Source organism: Aptenodytes forsteri, unplaced genomic scaffold, assembly GCF_000699145.1.
Source record: "Aptenodytes forsteri isolate BGI_AS27 unplaced genomic scaffold, ASM69914v1 Scaffold284, whole genome shotgun sequence".
NCBI lineage: Eukaryota > Metazoa > Chordata > Aves > Sphenisciformes > Spheniscidae > Aptenodytes > Aptenodytes forsteri.
Window position 1 is genome coordinate 2,354,740 of NW_008794445.1, and position 25,331 is coordinate 2,380,070.

The 25,331-nt window shown below is 52.2% G+C and overlaps 3 protein-coding genes across 3 annotated transcripts in view; 2 read left to right on the top strand and 1 right to left on the bottom strand.

Moving 5' to 3' along the window:
- RPL3 (ribosomal protein L3) overlaps nucleotides 1–10,703 on the bottom strand; it is a 24,542-nt gene extending 13,839 nt beyond the window's left edge. The window contains exon 1 of the mRNA XM_019474810.1: nucleotides 10,650–10,703. Coding sequence (XP_019330355.1) covers nucleotides 10,650–10,703 — 54 coding nt within the window. The remainder of the gene's footprint in view (nucleotides 1–10,649) is intronic.
- Nucleotides 10,702–20,054, top strand: SYNGR1 (synaptogyrin 1). Its single transcript, XM_019474811.1, has 4 exons — nucleotides 10,702–10,793; nucleotides 11,414–11,670; nucleotides 13,159–13,304; nucleotides 15,770–20,054. The coding sequence occupies exons 1-4, from the start codon at nucleotides 10,702–10,704 to the stop codon at nucleotides 15,986–15,988; spliced, it is 714 nt and encodes a 237-aa protein (XP_019330356.1). The 3' UTR covers nucleotides 15,989–20,054.
- A 4,428-nt stretch (nucleotides 20,055–24,482) lies between these two features.
- The window catches only part of TAB1 (TGF-beta activated kinase 1 (MAP3K7) binding protein 1), a 10,495-nt gene continuing 9,646 nt past the window's right edge, over nucleotides 24,483–25,331 (top strand). Inside the window, exon 1 of the mRNA XM_009290114.1 lies at nucleotides 24,483–24,508. Within this exon, the coding sequence (XP_009288389.1) occupies nucleotides 24,483–24,508 (26 nt within the window). The remainder of the gene's footprint in view (nucleotides 24,509–25,331) is intronic.

The window sequence follows — 25,331 nt, forward strand, 5'->3', positions numbered from 1 at the left end:
TATTTATTATTATATATTTTATATATGCTGGTGTATGCACATGTATCCACATATATAGATATGCATATGTCCATTGATATGTCTCCACACATCTAGATCCATACACACACAGATATACATGTATACGCCTCCATAAGCATTTATGGCTATATCTCCATATATATATGCATGTGTGTTTGGATATATGGTTCTATCTCTGGGTTTATATATCTCCGTATGTATATATCTCCATGTATATCCGCGTATATGTGTGCACAGACAGATGTACAGCCATATGTACATATATATCCATGTGTGTGGTTATAGGACCATATAGATATAGGGCCATATGGGGTGAGAGCACTCTGGTTTGGGGTTTCTTCCCTGGGGAGGGAAGGGGTGAGCTAGGTTGGACCGTGACCCCGTCTCGATCTCTGCCGTTTTGGGGGTTGTGGTGGGGTCTTCTCCCCCCCACAACACTCTCCCATGCCGGTGGGTTTATGGCGGGCGCGGGGAGGCAGCGGGATGTGGCAGGGGGGAGTGGGGGGTGATGCTGCAGTCCTGGCGTGGCTCTCCAGCTGGTCAGGGCTCGGGGGGCGCTGGGCTCTGGCCATGCCAGGGCGAGTTGGGGGAGCTATGGGGGCTGGGCATCGTTCTGTGTTTTATCCTCATCCTCTCACCTCGCCAACCTCCTTTCCCTGTAATGCTTTCCTCTCCCTAATTTGTGGGGAAGGGGGCAGGGGGAAAGGAGGGTCTAACGGGGGCAGTGGGGAGGGCACGGGGTGCCAGGGGGAAGGTCTCTCCCTCTTCCCGTGACACTGATCCCATGGCTGCCCGTGGGGCCAGTGCTTATGTGCAAGAAGGTCATTGGGATTAAGGGAGCGAGAGCTGCAGCACAGAGCCGGTGGGGGAGAGATTGAGGTCTCAGCCGGGAGCGGAGAAGGGAGGGCAGGGAGAGAGAGCGGAGGAGACACATGCGCACCGGAGCTGGGAGGAGAGGCGTCAGGCTGGCTTTGGGAAAACAAAATAAAAGCAGTGCCAGGCGGGGGAAACGAGGAGGGAAAGGGAAGGTGGCCCGGCTTGCTGCCGGCAGTGGAGAGGCAGCCCTTGTGCTCCTGGCCGGGTGGGTGGGTGATGTCCCCTCTGGGTGACATGACTTGGAGGGCGGCCGGAGAGCCCCAAAACAGCTGAGGACGTGATTAATGTGGGCAGTCTGTCCGTCCGTCCATCTGCCTGAGCTTGTTTACAGTACAGCTCATCACGCTGGGAGCAGGCTGGCCGTGCCAGGGCTGCTGCTGGGCGCCGAGCGAGGGGGAACGCGCGCCCCCCACCCTCAGGAGGGGAAAAAGGGAGCAGGCTGGCCCGTGCCAGGGTGCTTCTGGGCGCCGAGCGAGGGGGTATGCGCGCCCCCCACTCTCAGGAGGGTGGAGCGGAGCCAGCTTGTGTGCCTGGGGATGATGGACGTGATGTGACCTACAAAGGCTCTCCCATTGCTAATCTCCGTGGCAGAATTTCCTCTTTCTCTCTCTCCCTCTTGGTCTGGTGGTTTCTTTTTTTCCCCTTCATCCGAGCACTGCGGGATTTTGGCTTCCCAGAGGCGCCAGGTGAGGGAGAGAGAACAGGAAATATGTTTATTTTTTAATTAGGCACCTACTCTGCTTCAGAGTATTCTCAGACACTGTCAGCTCGCTCGCTGAGCTCAGCTCCGCGCCCCACAAGGTCTCCCCAGGCAAGGAGTGCTTCCCGGGGACTGGCATCTCCTTGGGACTCTGCGTTGTTTCCCCCTGCCCATCTGACCTTGACAGAGGACAGGACAGGATTTACCCTGGGCACTTCACTTGGCCATGGAAATTAAAGTCCTTTTGCAGGAGCTGGAGGTGCTCCAGGTCAGCGGTTCAGCAAGGGAGGCTGGCCTGGCCATCGTGGTGCAAGGCTACGCGTGCACCTCTTCCTTCCCAAAATACAAGTTCCTTCTCCTGCTTTTCCACCGGCTTGGTCTTGTCTATCCTCCCGAGCACCTCTCCTTCTGCAAAGCCAGCGAGCCACAAGCTCACCCCAGATATTTAGTTGTAGTTTTGGTCTTTTTTTTAACTTGAGACCAAGAGAGGTCCTCATGGGCATTGAAGTCCTATCTCAGGCTGTCAAAAGCATCAGACCTTTTATGGCCCCTTCCATAAATTAGTTGAATTTTCTGAAAAAAGACTAGTTCATGGGGTTTTTGCCCTTCTCAGTCCCTCTGGGAGAGGGTTCAGTGGCTCCAACGGTCAGGGCCTTCCACTGTAAATCTATTTGTGGCTGGGTTTTTATCCATTTGCTTTTGTGCTCTTGTGCCCTTCAGTTTAAATGGTGCTTTTCCCTCCTTGGTGTTTACCCCCGGGTATATTTATAGACTGTGATCACATCCGCACTTAGCCTTTCTATCACCAGGCTCTACAAGCCAAACTCTTTTGGCGGCAAAGGGCTCTCCCTCCCTGTGGTCTCTGTGAGTCCTTCCTTTCACCTGCTCTTCACGCACTGGAATCACCTTGCCTGCCATCTCCTGAGATCTCATTTGCCTTTATCCTGCTCATGGTATGGGTGGTCCGTTGTCTCCCCAGGGCAAGCTGGAGACTCCTTTTGGCCCGTTTCACATGATGAGCTTTCACTGAGAGCAGAAATTCTTGTGATTGCTTCCCCAGGCAGTGACCTTGTGCTCAGGTCATGCTGCCTTTTAGCAGACTTTATGATGGCACAGAGGTACCTATGGCTTTTTACCAACAGGCAGCAAAACTGGCTCCTGCCCAGGGAGTTTGCAGCCCAATTGAGATGGCGGTAAATCTCCAGGGAGAGCTGCAGGATCAGGAGCAGATGGGGTGACCGAAGATTATTTATGTTGCTCCTTGCTGAGGAGGAGATGGGATAGGTTTGACAAGGAGCATGCTAAACTATGGAAAGAGGTTAGCAATTCTGGAGCATCTGTCCACCGCGACAGTGTTGTGAGGCAGCTCAGGTTTCTTGGGTGCTTTGGAGGCCAGGCACAGCGGAGTAAGTATGCATCTCCCTGAAAAAAGGTTGCCTGGCGTGGGTGCTGGCGAGCAGTGGTGGAACTGCAGAGCGCCCGTGTCAGGTTTGGATGTTCAGCCTCAGTGCAAACCATTTCTCTGCTGCTGCCTGCCTCAGATGCACTTGCCTGGATGAAGCAGCACCTTGTAGCGCAGGGAGGCAGCCCTATGGAGCAGTCCCTCCTGAGCATCTCTGCTGAGGATGCCTCCAAGGGCATCTGGATCTTGCAGTGAGGGGACTTGTCCGATTTGGTTGGACTGAGACTTGCCGACTAAAGCAATGTGCTGCTGGAAGATGCCGGAGGCTTCCCCACCTCTCTGTGGGGAAGGGCAGAACAACTCCCTCCCTATTCCCAGCGGTGGTGAAGAGAAGTCAAGCAACTCGCCCTGTTGTGATGGGTGGCTGGGGTTTACTCACAGTCCTGGTCTTTCAAGGCATTGCTCCATGCCGTGCCGCTTCGCTTGCCGCCGGCTGCAACATGGAGGCATGCTCCGAGCTGAGCTGCATCGCACAACTGGTGCCCCATGGTAGATGAGACACAGGTGCATGGGTGGGTTTTTTAGCACCTTGACATATAGACCTACCTTCAGCCTTCTTAGGTGACCCAACAGCTGGAGCTAGTGGAGCTGAGTGACCCACACCGAGCTAGAGCTGTGCTACGGTGTGTGGCTCCAGGATTGTTCTTGAAATACAGCAGGTGAGCGTGGGCACATCCCTGTGTAATCCTGTTGCACCCTGACCCGCAGTGCTCTCTGCAGCCGGCGCGGGGGAGCTGGGAGGCTCCTTTGCAACCCGCAGGCGTTGGATGTAGTGCTGGCTCCATAAATAAGTAAAATGCTAATTGAAACTGGTTGTTCCAGGCGCTCCTGACTGCTTGGAAACCTGCTCGCTGGAGAAACTGAAGCGCTGCTCGATGTAAAAGCTTAACAAGGCAAAAGTAACTCGCTTTTTGGAAGGAGGTCCAGCTAGGTGACTTGAGTGAGAGTATTTCCAACCGCAGCTGTGCAGGCAAAGCAGCCCATTAAACCTTGCCACACGGTTTGAGACACCAAATCTGTCTCTGACGCCCAGGGCACTGCCCCTCCGGAGGGAGGTTCGGTGAGGAGAGGCGCTGCCTGCCCTCCATCTCCTCCTCCATCACCTGCTGCCGTTGCCACCACGTCCCCTGGCTGGTGGGAGCGTGCAGACGTTTCGAGCCAGGATGAGAAGCGCTGTCCCCTGTCTCTGCAGGCATGGCACATCCCAGGCAACTCCAGCTGAGCAGACAAGGCAGGTGAAGGACGGGACCCGCGTCCCCAGCCTTGCCATGACAGGCTGGTGCCTGCGAGCTGGAGGATGGAGGCAAGCCCCGGCATGGCAGGGAGCCCCATCTCCTGCCTTGCCAGTGGGTCCTGGCTCACTGCGCTGACGCCCTGCTTACAACACCCTTTGCGTCTTCCCCTTATGCCGCCCTTTCCCGTATGGAAAGGACAACTGGCATGGGCTTGTGGTGGCAGTCAAATTGACCCTTAGAGCCCAGGGGCCATGTTAGTCTGAAACCAGCTGCAACCTCCACCTTCTTTCTGTCCCAGCTAAATTCAGCTGAGATGTTCCGCATGTTTGTGGACCATAGCTCATGATCTCTGCCTCTGCTCCTCCACGTGATTTTTGCCCCAGCCACCATGCTCACTGGCTGCGTGCTTGTGAGATACGTTGGTGCACGATGAAGGAAATGCGGCGGTTCAAAGCATGTGCTTTCGGTCAAGCCTTAGGTATGGTTCTTCATGGGATCCTTGGGTTGGCTTCAAAAGGGTTTTTTGGGGATCGCTGTCACTGGGATTGGGTGAGAGGCCACATCAGAAGACAAGCAATAGATGTGCAGAGCCACGGGGTGATTCGGGGTTGGATACAGCAGGTCACGTTGTTTCCAGCATAGCGTTTCCAGGAAAGATCTTGGAGCAGGAACAAATCTCTCGTTAATGACATTTGCAGATAAAAATCTGAGAAATGGCACATAGGGACCAAAGGCAGTCAGAAATATGAGCAAAAAAATAAGGTAATCTTGTGTAATCTGCTATTTCAAAACATGAGAGGCACACAGGTGAGGAGCAGAGAAACTGCATGGAGATGAGACATGGCTGAGGCAAACATTTGTGGCAAGACAAGGCAGCAGAGAGGACTAGTGTGGCTGTGAGAGGGGCAGACGCAGGTGGCAGTGGATGCGGTCCTCCACCTAGGTTGGCACAGCCAGGCCGAGGAGGGAGATTTGTGTTGCTAGAAAGAAAACTGAACTCTTCCTCATGGAAAAAGATGCAACTTTTGGGTGGTCACTTCGCTGAGCAGTGACCTGGTGATGTAGGGACCATCTGGAAAGCACAGAAGTACCTGGATACCACCATGGAGGTGTGGCCATGGGGAGTTGGCACTAGTAGCGGTGGGACAGAAGTTGCTGTTTGACCACAAGAAGAGCGTCAGACCTGCGGGACTGGACGGAGCTTCCTGAAGTTGCTCTCTGGGACGCAGCCTCCTGTTACACCAGTGGGCATCTTCCCACGGCAAAGCCCTTTCTCCCTCCCCGGGTGGCAGGCACGGCTGCTCAGCCTGGGCCTGGCTGTCGTTAGAGGCTTCCCGGCTGCTGGCTCCTGGGCTGCCCCAGCATCACCCGGGGCTTGGGCTGCTGTGGGGGTGAAGATTGATCCGGGCACAGGTCTGGCGGGAGGCAGAAGGGTTAATGGCCGGCCTGTCAGCTGCCAAGCCATGTGTGAAAAAAAGCTGGCTGGCCAGGAAAGCCTCTCCCAGATCTCGTGGCAGGAATTAGGGATGCGGAGCCTTTCTCTGCTCCATCACCTGCTCCAGCTCAGCCCCAGCTGGGGAGCTGGTGCCATGTGGCTGCTGGCCAGGGAGGGTGAGCTGGGAGAGAGGTGCTGGTGTACCTGTGCTCTTCCGCCAGCCCGTGCTCAGGGGAATCAGGTACAAATGGGTACGGGGAGGCTGGCCCCCTCCAGCACCCGCACAGGGCTCAGATACACCATCGAGACCATGGGCAGGAGTCGTTCGCTGCCTGCGTGGTGCCGGCTGGAGGGAATAAATAGAGGCTGCCTTTTTCCAAACTGCCAGTCCCATGCATATCAAAAGCTGCATATGTTTTCTTCAAAATGAACTAAATACAAGTAGATTTAATGATGATAATAATAATAATAATAATACATGTCTGTGCAGGACTCTCCAAAGCTTTCCAGAAACTCCATTCGTGAGTGGCTGAATGAAAATGAAAGCCAGATCATCTCTGCCAGTTTAACAATTGAGCTCTCTCCAGCTCTTGCTTTCTTTTTAAACAGATTTGTTCCTGGTCATTACCAGTTCAGACACAGAAGAGCTTATGGGTTCGTTCTGCCCGAGGTGGATTTGATTTGAAGTCCCACGAGGAATATTATGTCACCAAACTGTTTCCTCTCTATAATAGAATAAAAAGGGGGTTTGGGAGAGGGAGAGGCAACACGCAGTGCGACAGAGCCTGTGACCGGAGGGCACCGCAGCGAGCCCAAGCAGGTGGCTCCACAGAAACCCTCTTCAGCCTCATTCCCGCTACGACCATTGCGGGGATCTCGGGGATGAAGTCAGTAGGCAGCGTGACAAACTCCTGGGATGAGGTGCAGGAAAATCCGAGTGCACTGCCGGAGGCTGGCCATGCTGTGCCTCCATCACATGATGCTCAGGAGCGTCTGATGCACGGCTGGGGATGGGCAGCCTGGTGGAAAGCCTCACATGATGCTCAGGAGGTTTTGCCTGGCTTTCTGCGGGGCTGAGCTTGCAGCAGGGAGGTGGGGAGGGATCAGAGAGCCTCTCCTCTGAGGGCTCATCTCTCGCCTTTGCCTCTGGCAAAATCAGATCACCCAGTTCAGTAAGAGGAAAAAAAAAAGGTCTTTTATGGTAGGATGCAGCTTTTTGCCTGTTCTGCACTTTTCTCACTGTAGTGAGCCCTTACACCCCTGTAATGGCCAGCACGAGCCCCTTGAGAAACTGGGACAGGGAAACTCTCAGCCTCTCCCTGTCTCCTCCCCGCAGTGCTTAGCATTACGTTCATTTTGCTGCGTCTTTCGGCAAGTTGCTCTGTCTCTGTCAGCTTTGCAAAATGCCTGGCTCTGGGCTTAGCTTGGTGTCTTGGAGCTCTTTGATGAAAACAGAAGTCTAGGAAAATCATCCTGTGTGGATGCGATGTTTAAGGAGCGGTGAAGTCGAGAAAAGACGGGTCCCAGCAGCAATGCTGAGTTGGTCAGACCTCCACATGCTGTTTTCTGTCCCTTTTTTGAGTGTGGCCAAATATATTACTGCTTATTAAATGCGCGCCTCCAGACAGGCCGCACACCTGCCCACTTAACGTTGCTCTTGGAGGCTTAAGGAAACCCTCTCAACCTAAAAATCTAGTTACTTCAAGTCCTGTTAAGTGACTTAAACAGCCTTGCTGAAGAAATGAGGTCACTGAGGTGCACAAAGCTGGGGCTGGCTGGCTGTTTTTTGTCGCCGAGCATAGGAAAGCAGCTAATGATCTCCCTCCACAGAGCGGAAGGATGGGCTGCATTTGGAAGCATTGGGATGCAGTGCTTTGCGCCCGCCTCCTGTCTGCCTTCGGACAAGTCACTTCCCTGCATCTCAGTGCTCAGTCAGGAGAAGACTCCTGCCATCTCCTACTCGCCTCCTCTTCGCAGCTGGATGCGTATTTTGGACCATTTTATCAGTGGCTGTAAGCGAGGCCTTGTGCAGCAGGGATTCGCTATGCCAAATGGGTAGAAGGAGCAAGCAGCGGTAACGCAGAGGGGCAAGAGGCTCGTGCCAGTGCTGCTGGTAGCTGGCATTTCTTCAGAAGTGCTGCAGATGTGATGAGAATGGGAACGTAAATGCTTCATCCTTGCAGACTTGGTGCTTTGTTTATAATCCAGGCAGCATTCATACTGCACCTGCTGCCTGGATCATCTTTGCATGGGCACGGATTGTGAAATCAAGGAAATAAAAAATACTTGCTCTTTCTAAGATGACTTGCTACGTCAGTGAGCTTCTACCCACCTGCCCCCTTACCGACAACAAGTAGCTGCCATGGATTAAGTGTGCAACAGTTTCTCCTGAGGGCTGCGAGATCTGGGCTCTCATAATTATCATTTTTTCTAGAAAATTGTTTGTCTGTGCACCCGGCGCAACAGCTTCTGGGTACAGACATCACGGGGATAAAATGGGTGATGCTGCCTGTTGGCAGCAGCAGCGATTGCCTCTTCTCCTGCTGTCCAGCTCTGCCCGTCGGTCTGAAACCTCTGGTTTGAACCTGCCCGTTCTTGCCCAATCTCTGTTATCCAGTCCAGCTCAAGGCTTCTATGCACAGTGGATCCTCACGGCGTTTTGCTATGCTACGAGGGCCGTGGTAGGCTGGCAAAGGGAGCAAACCCTCTCCACTGCCACTAACCTTGTCCTCTCTGCAGCACGAGGGAGCAGAGCATGGACCAGAGCTGATACCAGTAGTGAGGAAAACATGGACAGGAGGAGACATCCCTTAAACTACTGTGCTTTGGTCCATAGAAGGCTTTCCTAAGGACAAAGAGTACTTTGGAGTCGCTGTTTCAGGACACAGAAGATAAGCATCTGCAGTGACTTGTTCTGCTCATGAGTGAGAATACCCTGAGTGGAATCTCCCCAGAAAACTCCTAAGATCAGATGCTTGCTAGTAAGTCATACCTTGGGCACCTCCAGGCTGTAAAACAGGTTTCTCTTCATAGGAGAGAAGTGGCATCTTGGCTGACCGAAGATGGAGAAAGGAAGTTAGGAATGCCACCTCTGCTTGAAATTTTAGGGAGAGGGAGATGTCCCTCTGATCTCGTGACTCTGAGCTGTGTCTTCATGAAGGGCCAACATAGATAGGTATAAAGGGGCAAATGCAAAAAGGAATTATTCTGCTTCTTCACTCACAGATGAGAGCCCTTACAGGCCAGCAGCAAACCCAAAGGTAAGAGCAGAGGGAAGATGTGTGTCAGGATATGAGCAGAGTAAACAGAGGTGTTTCTGGGGAGAGGCCATTACAGAGGTTCATTCATCCCAAATGAGTAAGCAGAGACTTGCAATACAGGTCGTTGCAAGGGTTGACCTGGCTTGGGGAATCGACATTTTACCAGTTTTGAGCCCTAAACCAAAACTGAACACCAGGCTATGCTACTTTCGAGGCTGTTTCTCGTCTTCCAAAGAGAAGCTGTGCATTTTGTCTAATGCTGTGGAAAACGGGGCACCCATTTTGTAATCCCAATATAAGGAGGCTGGTACTTCAGGTGGCAGCATCGGTGCTGGTCACAGCCTCACATCGGGATGTCACTTCAGGGAGTCTGTCAGTTCCCCCTCAGGTTAGAGGAACACAGTGTTACTGCCAATGGTCCTAGGCAGACCTGTCAGCCCAGCCTGTTGAGAAGGTGTGTGAGACTTCCCACTGAAAGAGCCTGGCTGTAATTGTGTGCAATTTTGCTGCCTTTCCCAACCATGCAGGCTGAAATTTTGAAGACCAAACCTTTGCTTCAGGCAGAAGAGATTTTTATTTGATTTTGTTTTTCATGGGTAATTTCTGCAAAGTATGATCAATCTCTATTTTCAGGAAGAAGTAGGAAGAGGACAAATCAGTTGATTTACTTCCAAGCTTAAAAAGCTCTCGTGAACTTTCAGAGAACCCATACAGTCCCCACGCTTAGGAACGCCGGCTTCCAGCTTTTTTAGTTTGCTCTAGTGCATCAAAAATATGCCCAATGTCAGCAACCCAAGCGTGACCCAATTATGAGCTTTGGAGTGAAAAACTAGTATTGGTGTCTGGATACTCGTTAGAGTTTGGCAGCTGAAATGTGGTCAGCGTTGAATATCTGCCCAAGGGCTGTCAGGGACCGTAAGTAAGGTTTTTCCTCTGGTTCTTGATGCCACAGGTCAAACAGCAGAGGTCTGTGCTGTGGATCTCAGGCATCCAACCCCACTGATGATAGATGGTGTATCAGGTTGGTATTGATCAACAGTTAATTTTCCCTGCATTCGCAAAGCTGCTTCTCCACTTTATAGGTTGTCTGCCATGTGATCTCAGGGTGCTTGGTTGGGTTAAGTGGTACTGGGGTCCTTCTGACCTAGCAAACCCTCAGACCTACCTCCACTCCCTGCAGGAGACTTGGCCACCTCATCTTCTTGTGTGCTGCTTCTCCTTGGGGATTGAGTGGTGGTTCCAAGGGTGCCAGGCTCCTGTTGCGCAGACAGCTCCCAGGCTAGCAGAGTGCTCCGGTGACATCCTAGTGCATGTCATATGTATGTTCACCCCATGCTTGAGGTCCCATTTTCCGTCTGCCTGGGGCCCTCGCAGGCAGCCTGCAGGCGAGCTGTTCCTACCAAGGTCTCAAGATGCCCTGCAAAGAAAAATCTGTACATGCCACCTTAATCTTCCCCTCTTTCTCCTGTGGCTGCGAGGAGAAGCTGTTTATCTGAGATGCAGGACTGGGGCTGCTGTAAATAGCTCTCTGCTTTGGTGAACCTGCTGTGTCAAAGAGGGACGGCCTTGTGGCAGGTGACAAAGGCTAAGCCTGTGAGCAAAGATTAGACTGGCAACTGCGGATTACGGCATTTCTACCTGGACTCATCCTTGATTCTACCCGATTTAAAATAACATGCAGTGGCAGTGGCGGTGACAGGTAGGGAAGACTCATGGTGGCCCTGACAGGTGGACGTGGAGGCCAGGTGGCCAAATGTTTGGCCCGTGAAATCCGTGGGGAAGTTTGGAGGGTGTCGACGTACGGGTGAGTGGGCAGAAGGATAGGTGGTGTCATGGGCTGGGCTGATGGAAAACTGGTGGAGAGAGGTGTGTGACTTGCAGGGAGATGGGGAGAGCAGGAGCACGGCAGAACAGAGCCGCAGAGCTGTGGATTGTGGGAGGGTGGATGGGGAAAAGAGCGTAGTAGCTGGATAGATAAAATTAGTGAACAAATGCGTGGTAGAAACAATTAATTCCTAGAAGGGAAAGGAGTGAGTGGGAGAATAAGTGCATACTAAGAGGATTTCCGCTGCTTGGAGCCCTTGTATGCAGGCACCTGCACCAAAACCATATCCCAATTTACACTCCATGTCGCCTCCCTGTGTGCGTGTGGGAAGCCACCCTTGCTCCAGACTGCGACTGCTTTACATCGCTTTAGATCAGATGGATAAAAAGGCTCGATCTAAAAGTGTCCTATTTTAAGTTAATCCTCAGAAATAAAATGAGACTGTCTCCCCAGTAAATTCCCCATGGCTACAGCCCAGGCAAGGCAGCGGGATGGGAGCTCAGCAGGGCAGAGAGGTGCCTGCAAAGGGCGGCTGTGCTGCACAAAGCTCAGCTCCTTTGTGCTGGTCCATAGAGATGGGGCTTGCCCTAACGTGTCTCCTGCCTCCCTCTCCACCAGGTGTTCTCCATCGTGGTGTTTGGCTCCATTGTCAATGAAGGGTACGTGAACCGCCTGGACGAGACACAAGAGCACTGCATTTTCAACCGCAATCACAATGCCTGCAACTATGGCATTACCGTGGGTGTCCTTGCCTTCCTCAGCTGCCTTCTTTACCTGGCTCTAGATGCCTACTTTCCGCAGATCAGCAGCGTCAAGGACCGCAAGAAGGCAGTGCTCTCGGACATCGGAGTTTCGGGTGAGCTTCCTGGCCGGTTGGCCATAGTGCCCCTCTCCTCTGCTGGCAAGGGAGAGGGAGGGAGCTTCTGCCACCTCGCAGGCCAGGTTCCTGCTAGCAGGGAGGTCTTTGGGTTCTTTACTCTCTCAGACCTTCTCTCTCTCTCCTTTTCTTTCCCTTTCTCTTCTTCTCAGCCAATCTGGCTGATGCCTCTCTGCTGTTCTCCATAGGCTCAGGGAGCCCTTTCGGCTCAGCAGGTCTTGCCTCCCTGCATGCTTGCATTTGCTAAGGCCACGTGTTGATGCCTCTGGAGATGGTACTTCCTTCTTTTCCAGCTCCAGGTGATTGAACCCCGTATATTTTAACATAAAAAAACGTTGAGGATTTCATGCAGGCTGACTAAACCAGTCCTCCTAGGTTACCTGGCATTCCCCACGTGAATAGCTGTGCAAGACCTCATCTAGTCCTGAGGCTTATTCTAACTTACAGTCAGATCTCTCCATCCCCAGTAGTGTGTTGAAGTGACAGACAGAGCGATGGTGGGTGTGTGTGTGCATGTGTAAAGCCAGTCAGCAGCAGTGTGAGGAGGCGCTTTGCTCTCATGCCGTGATCCTGAATTGCTCTCTTGGCTTACTCCGGACATACAGGCAAACTTCTCCACGTCAGGGTCCCCCCACAGTTTGTCAAAGGGGCCACGAGTGGAGTGGGAGCAGGATCAGGTGCAGCATCTGAACTTGTTTAGGACTTCTGGCTTGCAAGTTTGTTCACGGTTAGCCCCTTGCCTAGCAGTCCTGTGTACAGGTAACAAGAGAAGGGGAAGGGGAAGGACTGAGCCCTGTTTTGCTGCCACTTAGGAATGCCCGTTTCCCTCCCTGGCGGGTATCTGGCTGCGCCTGGCAGACAGGGTGAGTTCCACTCCTCCCCACCAGCTGCCAGTCTGGACTTGGGGCTCCCCCCTACCTTCACCCCTTTCCCGGGGGTGCAGCTTGTTAATGATCCTTCAGCACCTTTCCTTCGTGTGAGTCCCTTAGCCTGTGCTGTCCTGAGCAAAGGCCGGTCTCTGTGCAATTGCAGGCCGGCTGCTTCCTGCTCTTCTGCAGCTCCCTTGGAAGGAATTGCTCTTTGCTTGTCCTTGTAGGACAGGGTTGTGAAGCAGTGGCTGTTTCAGAGAGCCCAGGTGATTGCTCCTGTACTGGAAGCCCTTCAGGCTCCCTCCCAAGGCCAAATGCAAGTCCTGTGATCAATCCAAACACAAGCAAATGAACTCTCCAGAGGTACTTTCTGCAAACACCTATCGTCACCTTGACAATTTAGCCATCAGCAAGCCTGCCAGCTCGTTTGGGCTTAGACAGGCTGCGCAGTCAGAGTTTGGCTCAGTCTGCAACACACTGGTGGGTCTCACAGGGTTGAAGTTTCCAGAGAAACATGATGTGTTTATGTTCTGTTCACACATACCTTCTTGATGTCTCTCCCCTTCCCCTTCGGCATGCTGGTGGTGGTCCGTCCCAGCCTTTTGGGCATTCCTCTGGTTCGTTGGCTTCTGCTTTCTGACCAACCAGTGGCAAGCTTCAAAAGAAGAGGACAACCCAATGAATGAGGGAGGGGATGCAGCCCGAGCAGCCATCACGTTCTCGTTCTTCTCCATCTTCACCTGGGTGAGTACAGCAGCCATGATGTTGGATCAAGTGTCCTCTGCACTGTATTAGCTTGTGGGGAACGGATGGTGACTGGCTAACAGTGATTCCCTCTGAGATCTCAGTTCACATGGCTTCTGAGAAGGAAAAGCAGGAGGGGAGGTGCTTAGGAGGTAAACTTGGGAAACAAGGACTCAAAAATTTACATGGAAGAAGGTGCTAGAGCATTAATAAGCACAATGGGAAAGAGGGTCCCATATCCCAGTAAGGAGTGTCCTTGACAAACCTCTAATATGACCTTGGACAAGCCAGCTCCCCAAGCATGATTTTCCCTGTGCGTCAGAGGACTTTAACAGCATTTTCACCTCCCAGACGCTAAGCAGAGAAGGGAGCTCCAGGCCGGGGGTTGCACCCATCTCCCTCCCTGCTTTGCTCCCATCATGTGAAATGTCATCAGTGGCCACAAGAGGCTGCAATCGGCGTCCCTCTGGGCTCTCCGTCTGTACCCACGACTGCAGCACTGCCTCACTGGGTCGCCTCTTAGAAAGGTGATGGTGCTGTCTCTTAAGACTGCCCTTTCCCCAGCAGTTCTTTATTGGACAGTTTCCTGGAAAAACTGTGGTGTGCAATATAAATATCCCCCACGATTTCCTCCCATCTCTGAAAGCACCAAGCCCGAGTGATTTTTGTCTGAAGTGAGAGGATAGTGCCAAGCAGGAAAGCATTTTAGGCCAGTCTCCATGCGTAAGTCCTTGTGGCTTTATCTTCTCCTCTCCCTACGGCCTTAACGCTGGGCAGGGGCCAGGTAGGAAGGGTGCCGTAAGACCACACGAAGCTATCAGAGAGGAGGGGGGGCTGCAGAGGGTTGGGCGGTCAGCACCCTCGCCAAGGTAACACCAAGTGGGGGCAAGGGACAGCAGCGTGTGTGTCCCCCCCATGAGCAGCATCCTGCACTCAAGTGCCGCCGAAGGCCCCTCGCAAGCTCCAGCAGAAAGTGTGACGAGGAGCAAGGCTTTTGCAAGGGGTCCCCCAGGACCCTTTTTGAGGTGCCACCACCTGCAGTGGTCCTCCCCAACACACGGGCTTGCGAGTGGCTAAATAGGCATCCTCTTCCTCCGGTTCCTTGGGGTCTTTATTTCAATCAAATGCTCTGGTTTGCTCCTCCTTACTGATTCTCCTCCCCACACCCCTCTCTCTCCTCACAGGGCTTCCTCACATATCTGGCTTTCCGGAGACTCAGAGACATTACTTTTCAGGAAGAATACAACACCCTGTTCCCTAACTCCCCATCCTTGCTGCCTTAGTGCCTCTTACTGATGGGGGAATTTGAGGGAAGAGGTGGAGGGATGCAGCTGGAGGTTACCGAGCACAGACAGTTCCAACGCCTCGACCACGGGCATCCATGTGTGGTCACGGCAGGGCACGGGGTGGGAAGAGATGGGCCACTGAACCGGAGTGGGCCAGGTTGCCCACTGAATGGGGGATCTCCCTCTGGGGAGTTGGAACTGGCAATTTCTCCTCCTCCTCTGCTGCCCCCTTCTCTCCCTCACCTGTACCCTAACTAATGCTGCGTAACACCGCTGTGCCTTTCTTTTGGTGACTGCTCAGACCTAATACTTCAGCCAGGAGATGCCCTCTGCCCCCACCACTTTATCATCTCCTCCATTTTGCCCAGCCCTCATTCCCCAAAAACCTCTAACCCGTCACCTACTAGACCGCTTACCTCTATCAGGGATGCTCTGGGACAACGAGCCGTGCCTGCTGGTGTCTGCAATGCTGAACCCCATGCCTGAGCTCCCTCAGTCCACCAAAGGGTGTCCTGCCTGCAGTGCCTGGGGCGGGAGGCAGCAGTACGTTTGCTAACTGTCCCCTGGTCTGGGAAGCAGCTGCCTTGCCTCCTTCTGCTCCTTCCCAAGGAGCATGCTGCACCGTGCAGATGTTGGCCAGTGAAGGGGTTACGGGGGGTGACCACTACCTCGCTACTCCGGGTCAAATCCTGCTCTCCTTCCTGGCCTCTGCAGGCAAAATGGCTGCGTACATCCAGCCTGGCAGACAAACCTTCTGCGGTGGAGCTGAGGCAGATTGCCTTTCCCAGGGGCAGGAGTGTCTGAACGGGATAACCACGGGCTGTTTGAGCCTCTGCGACCTGCGCCATGTCGGTGAAACCCCACTGCCGGGCAGGAGGTGCCCAGCACATCCCAGAGGCAGCAGGGAACCCCGGCAGGCTGCACGCAGCCAGCTGGGCTCGCAGCCATCCCTGCCCAGTCCTCCTCTCTCCGGGTGGGCTTGCGCTTTTTGTGGGGCAGCCTGAACCTCCATGCTCTCGGGGGTTTTTCACCAGCAATCTTCCAGGCAGGCTTTGCACACTAATCCATAACCACTACTAACCCCACTTTTGTTTGTTTCTCTTTCTCGGTACGTTCCCCCTCTCTTTCTTCCTTCCCCTCTCTGCTTCCCATCTCTTCCCTCCACCTCCTCCCTTAAAGGTGGGCCAGGCATTCCTGGCGTATCAGCGTTTCCGGCTGGGTGCCGATTCGGCCCTCTTCTCCCAGGACTACATGGACCCAAGCCAGGACTCCGGCATGCCTTATGCTCCCTACACGAATGAGGAGGATGCTACAGACGCGGTGGGGACGTACCAGCAGCCCCCTCCAGCAGATGCTTTCGACACCGAGACACAGGGGTACCAAACGCAGAACTACTGAGCCACCGATGCCCCTTTCCCTTCCCCCTTCCCTTCTGCCCCCTTTCCCACTGCCGGCAGAAAGCCGAGGCACAAACCAGACGTGCGTAGTGGCACAAGAAGTGGCTCTCAGCTATGCTCCAGCCTTCTGGGTCATCTGTTTTTATTTACAGTTTTTAAAAAAGGAAAAAAAAGAAAAAAAGGTTTCCCCATCACCTCTTCCTCCTCCTCCTCCCCCCAAAACTACCTGCCAGAACCAAATTCTTCCAAAATCTGTCACTGCGTTGTGAGAGGAAGGTCCCCCCTTACCTCCTCTCCCTCCTGCCTTGCTGTGGAGGGCAGAGTCTGGCCAGTGAGCAGGAGAGGGGCAACGGCACCAGCAGGGCAGGGGAGAGGGTGCTGGAGGCAGAAGGAAAGGGGTGAGAGGGACCGGGGACATTCCTAGAAGAGACGGTGTCGCTAAAGGCTGGAGTAGACGTGGGAGCATCCGAATCGGGCCAGAGGGTCTGGTGGCTCAGGGAGGGGGACGGTGTTAGAGTCAGCATGCAGATGTGCAGGGGTGGAGAGGGGGCTGGAGGGGGGTGGGAATGATGTCCCCTGTGCAAAGACTTTTGGGCTTTTTTGTGGGCTTTTCTCTCCCACCCACTAGTGAGGGAGGGGTGCTTTATTTTTAGAGCGTTTGGGGAGAAGTGGTATTGGGGGGGGGAGCACAAAGAGATAAAATGGGAAGGGAAGGAGGAAGATTTGCGGGTACAATCAAAAACCACAGGCACGTCTGTAGGTTACAGCAAGAGACTCGGCAGAGCAGAGGGGCATGAGAGTCACTCCTTCCCCAGCCCCCTTGGATTGAGGTGGAGGTGGTTCCCCTCACCTGTACGTCCTGCTCACCATTCTTCTCAGACCAGTGTTTGGTGAGGCAGGAGGGGAGCCATGCCCAGTCCCTGACCCCCAGGCGCAGTCCCTGTGGGAGGAAGGATGGAGGAGGTGGGCTTCTAGGGGGCCCTGAGAGCCCTCATCCCCAGCTGGGCTGGTTCGAGGGGAGAGGAGAGCTTTGCCATTTCACCCTGGGCAGGAGGAGGAGAAGAAAGCCAGTTTTGCTCCTCAGGTCCTGCTGAACCCTCTTCCGTTCCTTTGCTACCACAGTGCAAAGCCTCTTGCTGACACCATCTTTGTAGCACACAGGAATGGAGCAAGACTCCCCCTGGAAAGAAATACTGCTGCTGGGATGGCCAGCACACGTCTGGCTCTTGCACAGGGGTGCAACCAAGCGGGGAAGGGTCCTGCCCCTCACAGCTGTGCTTTGCCTCCCACTCAGATGTGGAGGAGGTCTTAGTGCGCAGAGAATTGGTTGGGGCCAGACCGAGCTCTCTGAAAACTGGTCTTGCTGTACTTACCATAGACTATACCTTAGTGCGTCTTCTGCAGCATCTCAAATCCTGGCTGTCTTTAAAGCCTCACCTAGGTGGCAGTAGTGACTCTCAGATAGAGCTCGCATTGACATCATTCCACACTCCTCATCATTTTGCTTTAGGTAAAGACACGATTCTGGAAGCACACTGTTTATTCCAGGATAGAAGTAATGTCTATGCATGAAGACGGTCCCTAAAGGGAAATAATTCAGCAATAGCCACCTGGACAATTCTCTCCAGCACAGGCATATCTCAGAGTACAAGAAGCAGGGTAGGCCTTGCAGCAGTGAGGAGCTCCATCCCCCGGGCAGCCACCCTGCCCCATGCAATGCTGGCTCCAGTAGCAGAGATCACGAGCAGATCCAAAATCCGTAGGTGCTTCCCTTGAGCGTCCAGCCTATTCCCTGTAGCACCCTTAGGAGTCAGGAGGATGGGACACAGTTCTGGCCTGTGGTTTAGTAAACATCTCATCTTGGAGGACATCGAGGTTACCAGTCCTTCCCCTCCTCCCAGCACGACTCCGCTCCATCTGCCCCACGACGATAGGGAAGGGGTAGAAAAATGTAGAGCTGCAGGCCCCAAGAGGGAAGGGGGGGCAGTTGTTCTCTGCTGTATATAGGCACCATTTCTACCTGCTCCTACCAGCAGACTTGTGCTGCCGGTGGCTCTCCCCATGGCTTGTCCTCCCCATGGCTTGCCCCACCTTGCTGGTGGTTAACCACTGGTGAGGATGGGAGAGGGGGACCAGCTAGCCCCGTGGATGCACCAGGAGGGACTGGGCACACATCCCTTGCTCTGTGGCCGTGAGTGAAAGCAATACTGTAAATAGGAGGGGTATTTTTTGGAGGGAAGCCCCTCGGGCTTCTTCTTCTGTGGGCTTAGCCTAATATTTAGGCTTGGGAGGGGGTTACTTTATTGAGAGAGGTTCGTTATGACTGTAGCTGTGGGGGGAGCTCCCTCCAGTCCATCTCTCCTGCCGGGGGAGAGGAAAGAACGAATGACGAGGTGGAAGAGGAGCAAAACTAGTTGTACTCACCCAGATTCATCTGTGTCATCCTTCGTGCTTTCGTTTTGGATGTCTGAAGGGAACCAAGAGGAGGAGGAGGAGGTTATAAATAACCAGCCCTCAGCACAAAAATGTGTTGTACTTTTTGGGAGGAACTGCCCATCACCTGTCCCCTCTCCTCGGTGAGGGGGTGAGGGACCGGGCGCATGAGGAGAGGTACGGACCATACGTGGGGGGGTCTACCTGGGGCTCTGTTTTGGGGTGTAGCACAGAAGCGTCTTACATGCCCCTTCTCCCATCAGAGTTATGTAGATGGCTGAACACCATTTGGGGCTGACTAATGAGCAAGCTTTTCTTTATCCTCTTTGGCTTGCTTCCCTCATGTAAGCAGCTGATGGGCTCTGGTGGGCTGCAGGTAGGAATGAGCCTCCCCCTCAGAGCCGGCACTTCAGTGAGGGATGAGCCAGGTGGCTTCATCCTAGGTTACTGCCCATCTCTCTGTCCCTTTCCTCCTTCCTTTGTGTCATAGGAAAGGCATTGGTGTGGCAGGGGACACTATAACAGTAGATACTTGGGCGACTTCTTGCTTTTGCTCATGGGAGAAGGCATACTCTCCTTGGGTTGACTTGCTTTTAGCCTTTGCAGTGGAGGGTTGGTGGTGACAGACCTGGGGGTGGGACTCTCCTTGTTTGCATGTAGCTCTTTAAAATGCAACTTCCAGTGGCATTTGGCTAGTTCTGCAGCTGATGAGAGATACAGACCTACCCAAAGGGCTGGTTATCTTATCTTAGGCACTTCTGATAAGGTGCTGCCTATTTCTGGTGATCGTAGGCAAGACCTGAGCAGCTGGCTGGAACATGTCCCTTTTAGATCCTAAACGTGGGTGAGATCAGCCCCACTCTAGGGATAAGGAGATCAGAGGGAATGCTGCATAAGCAAAACGATAAGGTGGCTTTCTTCCCCCTCTGCCATTTGTCTGGATTACAGAGGATTCTACATCCCCTGTTGGGAGCAACGGCCCCTTGATGTTTTCTTATCTTATGAAGCCCCCAATTAAGGGACTGTTTTGTGGAAGTAGGGGCTGTGAAGGGCAAAGGGATGATGAAACTTTGCCCCAATTCTACCTGTGGCTTCAGTCTCCTGACGTGTCCCCATCCCCGGCTCACCCACGTCCCCACCACACTGTTCATCACCTCATCACACACCCTTCCCCTCCGCATTATTCCTGGCAGTTCCCTCAGGGGAGGAGGCGTCTTTGTCCCTGCACCCTCACAAGCACGTGGGAGGACCTGGGAAGGCAGCGTTGCGGGGTGGTTCCCGCAGGAGTCTCGGCTCCGGTCCCCAGAGCAGGTACAAGGCAAGGAGCCCAGCGAGGCCACCTCATGCAGCAAGTCCAAACCATCCATCCAGACAACTCCCTGCTGCCTGCGTGGCATCTGTAACACCACCTGGGCTGCCCTGCCCCTTCCCCTGCCGCATTACTGCCTGTTTATAGTATATATATTATATATATATTTAAAAAGATGTATAATATAAAGCTATACATATATACGTATATACGATGACTCATGGATGGCCTGCCGCATACAGGATCCCCTGAGTGGTCTTGTCTAAGCCCGAGTGTCCCTTCACCCCTCTTCCCCCTCCGGCCCTCGCCCTTGTCCGTTCCGAAATCCAACTAAAGCAAACCCCGCCACCTCGGCACCTGTGTTTACAATGTCCTATATATTTGTGGTTAACAAAGTGAAGGTGGTAACTACTGGTGTCTCAATAAAGTTATGACGTTCAAAATAACCAAACTATATAATAAAAATGGTCTGGATTTCCTTCTTTGTGGAGGGATGGCTTTTTTAGCTTGGTTTGCTACGAGAGCACGGCTCCTGTGCTCCTGCATGGCCAGCCGGCAAGTTTAGTGACAATCGGTGGCTTGAATGGAGGAAAGAGACCTCAAGAACTGCCCTTCTTGAGATATATATTTCAGGGGGAGCTAATGGTTGCTTGTTTTGCTTGGCCTAAGTTTCAAATCACACACACCATCAAGTGTCTCTTACCTAATCAGTAGGAAAACTTGAGAAGGAACTTAACGTGCCATATTAGAAGTGGACTCTCATTGTGAAAGGGATATGGCTATAGGAGGTGTGGATGGGGAACACAGAGGAATATAGGATACAAACCTATATGAAAATAAACATCAGTATTTCCACACCCAGAAAGCAGCAGATCTGTTTATTCCTTTGATGAGTCTTTACCTCTATTCATCTGTGTGTGACCATTGCTTGGGTGCCTAGCATAGTACACATTTTCAAAACATAATCAAATACTGGGAAACAAGAGCTCTCAGGGCACTGCTGACAGTGGGTGTCGGTAACCGACAGCCCGCCATTAAAAAGGATCTCATTTCAGCTGGCACTGCAACAAAAATAAAATTCAAAATCCCATCCCGCATGCCAATGCTTAGGTGAAGCTTCCTTCTCATCCCCTTTTAATGAGCCTGTCACCCAAATACCCGAGTATCACATTTCCCAACCCTTGTGCAGTTTGAGGACGGTAAGCAGAGGCAGATGATGGCGAGTGGGCTGTATCCACTCCTCCAAATTGTCTCCCCTCTTGGGGACACAACTGAGCACACACACGCTGTAGCTTCACATCAGATTATATGCAAAAGTGTTGACATACCTACCTGTTTCTTGATTAATCTTTGTTTGGACAAAGACCCTTCCTACAGTCCCAGCTTTTGGGGTGGAAGTGTTGTGGAGGTATCATGCCCACAGAAAGGCAAATGTCTGTGTTGGCAACAGGTGGAGTTAAAAACTGGTGAGACAAAATGTTGCCAAAAGCCAGCATTTAAGATGAATAAGACTCCAACATTACCAGTTTATTTCTTCTAATAATTTGAAATCTCTTTGCTTTCTGGTATTTCAAGCTCTTATGAGTCATGTTTTGAAGCTTCGCCTTGCAGCCATGACATCTAGAAATATAATTCTATAATAAAGTTGTTTTTATAAAAAAAGTTCACATAATCCCAGGACTCGAGGAGACGAGACTTTGTTTAGAGTATCATAGAATTCAATAAAATCGTATGCTTTGGCACAACTGAAACATCCCCATTTCCCTCCCTCAAAAGCCCAACTGGCCTAAAGCTCTGTACAAACTGTTTTGCAGTGATATTTGGCTCTCTCTCGGGGGGACCAGCACTCCCTCACCATTCCCCCTTCCCCTGGCAGCAGCTCTCCAACTCTCTGGAGGGTGCCGGGGGAAGGAAGCTGCTGTCTCCTTCTCTCTGTCTCCAGCTCTCTTTCTTTCCTTAACGCTTGTCCTCTCTACTGCTCCATCTCTATTTCTTTGCCTTTCCAGCCTGCCTGGAAACAGTGGCCTGTAGAGGAGCCAGGAGCATTAGGGCATCTGCACCTGTGGGAAGCATCAGGCTGAAGCTGGTAGAGGCAGCTGGGGAGAGCTCGGGGTGGAGCTGCGTGAGGGCTTGCAATGCCACCCCCTCCACCATCCCTTTCTGTAATGGTCTGCCATAGGAGCGGAGCAAGTGCAGCAAGCTGGCTCTGTCGAGACCCTTCTTTTTTTCCGTATCACCTCATGCAAGCCTTGCCAAAAATCATGACTTTCCTTTCCAGCCCCAGCCTCCGTTATCATCAAAACAAGGCAGAAAAAAAATCTCCCTAAACATATCTCACTTGTGATCACTAAACTGAACGATGTGATGGCTTCTGACAGCGATCCTGTAATTGCTTCCCATTGTGTGCAGTTTCTGAGCGCCTACGAGAGCACTGCCGCTGGGGCTGCCCTATGTTCCCTGCTCCCCACGGCACGTTGTTCAATCACGTTGTTCATCTTTTATCCAGCAGCCCAGCAGAGTGATCATGCTTCTTCCTTTTCCACAGAGAAAACAGTAGTAAGAACAGGAAGGCGGTAGTACAGCTTGGCACCTGAAATACCGTGTGTATAATCCCTAGCATTAGGGACAGAGAAGCAATGAGTAACAATAAATATACAAAGGGAAGGAGAGAGAGAGAGGGAGGAATGAGAAATACGTGAGTTTAACATGAGAGGGAGCTGTGGATCTGGCAGTCACTGAATCGTATAATTCATTTATTGGTGCACGGATGATGAGGTTCAGTGACCGATATCCTGCATTCTTGGGGAGATTTTGGCTGTACGAGAATACAGCGTGGTAATTTCTGAGAGGATTTGCTGAAGGTAAGAAGCATAAATAAAACAAAGAAAAAAAATAAGCTCGATCAATACAGCCAACAAAAACTCTGTTGGTGCAGTATTTCATCTTGCAAGTGCTGCATAAAGCTATTGGTCTCTGTGAGCAGATACTCATGAAGCCGCACAGAAGCTTTGGTAGCGCTTTCCTTTGGAGGGCTGCAAAATGCTGGATAAATATTCATTTAGCACAGCCAACTGCCTCCTTTGGTAAATCTTACTATTCACTTTTTGCAGACCAAGTAGTTAATTGCCTCACTCAAGGTTAGGGCAGAGGGTCAGTGACAGAACCACAGGAACATCCAGACAGAATCTGGCACAAGTATTTTCACCAAGAAAAAGATGTTTTACACCAGGTCTGTGTTCCAGCCCAAACAGGCAGGAAAAAAATAAACCAGAATGGCAATGATTAGTGACTACGAGCTGAAGCCAGGCATTTAAATTAGGAACAGGGCACATTTTTAACTGCAAGAGGTGACTAGTCATTGTACAAACAAGGAAAGCGGCAGCTTTTCTATCTCGTATCTGTAGGAAAGTTGTTTTATTCTCTCGTTGAGATCACATTCTGCCCTACCGCACCCACACACAGACTCACTCTTGTTAGTCACAGAAGGACTCACTTATGGATACAAGAAGACAGAAAGGACTCCTAAATTGCCAGTCCTGCAATGCGATACACGCTGGCAGTCTCTGAGCACACCCGAAGCCTTGCTGATTTCAGTGGCGCTCTGAGCAAGGACAGGGTCTGCCTGTGCTCATCAAGGTGCATGACTGCAACCTTGAATGTCATTAAATAAGCATACGCTTCTGCTGCAATGCTGAAAAAGTGACATCATGTTTTAAAGCAGAGAAACTCGCCTGTTGCTTTTTAATGACACGAACAATGCTGTTCTACACAGATTTCTGCAGCACTGGGAATTCTTCTTGATACAGGTAAGAAAACAAACCTTTATTAGTACTAAATGTGTCCATCCTACTTTTGATTTTAATGCAGACTCGAGACCCATTCCTATAATTACTTGTACCCACTCACAGCTTTACCCACAGGAATACTCCAAATGACATCGGTGAGACCAAGCTTATACATAAAGCTAAACATGTGAAAACTTGTTTGTAGACTGAGGTTCTAAATTTAGCATTTTCTTCTATCTTTGGCCAAAAGTAATCTTTAAAAAAGTAATTCTGCCTGTGTACCTAAGTCTGCTTGAATGGCTGAATATTTGTGAGCCTTGTGTGAAGGGGAAGGATCTGAAATCTTTGTATATTTGGAAGAAAGAGATGTAACAAAACAATAGACAAAGGATTTACAGGAAAGGGAGCTGGAATCCTCTGGCAGGATCCCCTGCAGCAAAAACCATCGTTCCATAGAATAAGGTTAATTAACTGGCAATTATTTCTGAAGTGCATCTGAATCTAATATATTTGCCACAAAGATGTCATTAAAAGAGCATCAAGCCGCTGCTGGAAGTCAAGACTACTTAACACTCCCACCCTCACCACAATTGCACTGCTACACATGACTGAAACTGCACGTCACTCATATTGCAGCCCCTTCAGCCTCGATTCACACAGGGAAACATGCTCTTCCCCAAGCCCCCTGCTGCCACAGCCTGTCTGCCGGCCATCACTCACTCCAAGATATGCCACTCACACACCTGGAGAGCTCTTCTGATGACTTACAACATACAAAAGCCGTGGGAACGATTCTTGTGTCTTCCCTCCTGCTCCAGCTGAGCTGGTTCAGTGGAAACTGTCCCTCCTGAAACAGCCTACCTCAGCCTAGAAAGGTTCTTAAAGAAGAGCAAAATCAGTTATCTCTGGTTTTGTTTCTATCGTTCAGGCTGGCACACAAGCAATTTTACTGTTGTGCTTGACTCCAGATGACCACGGACCACTCCAAACTGCGGTGGGTATTGAGAACCACCTGTCAGCCGCTCTAGACACCTTCCCATCGCTGGCCTGAGGGCACGGTCCCACTACGCCTGCAAAAGAGGGTGGGAAAGGGCTGTGGATCACCTCGGTGGGAGACAGCCTCCAAGCTGAGATAAACAGAGGCCTCTTGGGGTGTCTACAGAGCAGCAGTGCAGCCGAGAGCTGGTATCTTGGGCTTTCCTGGGCTTGGTCTTCCCTAGAGGTTGCACAGAACATGACGTGGTGCTAAGAAAAACATTTCAACGCTAGACTCCCTCAGGCCTCTTTGGTGTCCAAGGTGACCCCATTTCACAGGATCCTCATGACCCTGCCCCTCTTCCCTCCCCCTCCACACACGCTTGCAGCGGTGGCCGAAAGGTGCTTCTTTCTCCCATGACCGAAGGCCTCAAGGTTAAGAAACGGAGATGTCCGTATTCCCCCTAGACAAGAGGAAGGGGTAGCAACAGGGAAATTTTAAAATACGTATCACTTCCGTGGGATTTCTCTCCTCATCGAGGTGAGCTGACCACGCTCTCTCCTCCAGCCACATAAGGGCTGGGGCACCACCGCGAGCTCCCCTATACCACAGGGCCTGCAGGGGGGTGCGCGCTTCTCCAGGCTATCATTTCGGGAGCCCCGGAGCGCTCCACAGCATCGCTCAGGCCACGTTTCCAAGTGCCCTCAAAGCCGAGGCGCCATTGCGACCTCAGGGCTTGAAAACCGCGCTGCGGGAACCCGGGCGGCCTCAGCCCTGCCCGCGCGACGCCGCCTCAGCGCGGGGGGCGGAGCCTGGGGGGCGGGGGTGCCCGCGCGCCCCC

Bases quoted from the DNA above. Each gene is read 5' to 3' on its own strand.
- SYNGR1 (XM_019474811.1), top strand. From the start codon at position 10,702: ATGGTGGCCCTGACAGGTGGACGTGGAGGCCAGGTGGCCAAATGTTTG. The intron at 10,794-11,413 runs GTGAGTGGGCAG...CTAACGTGTCTC, and splicing joins TGGAGGGTGTCGACGTACGG to CTGCCTCCCTCTCCACCAGG. The intron at 11,671-13,158 runs GTGAGCTTCCTG...GGTCCGTCCCAG, and splicing joins CTCGGACATCGGAGTTTCGG to CCTTTTGGGCATTCCTCTGG.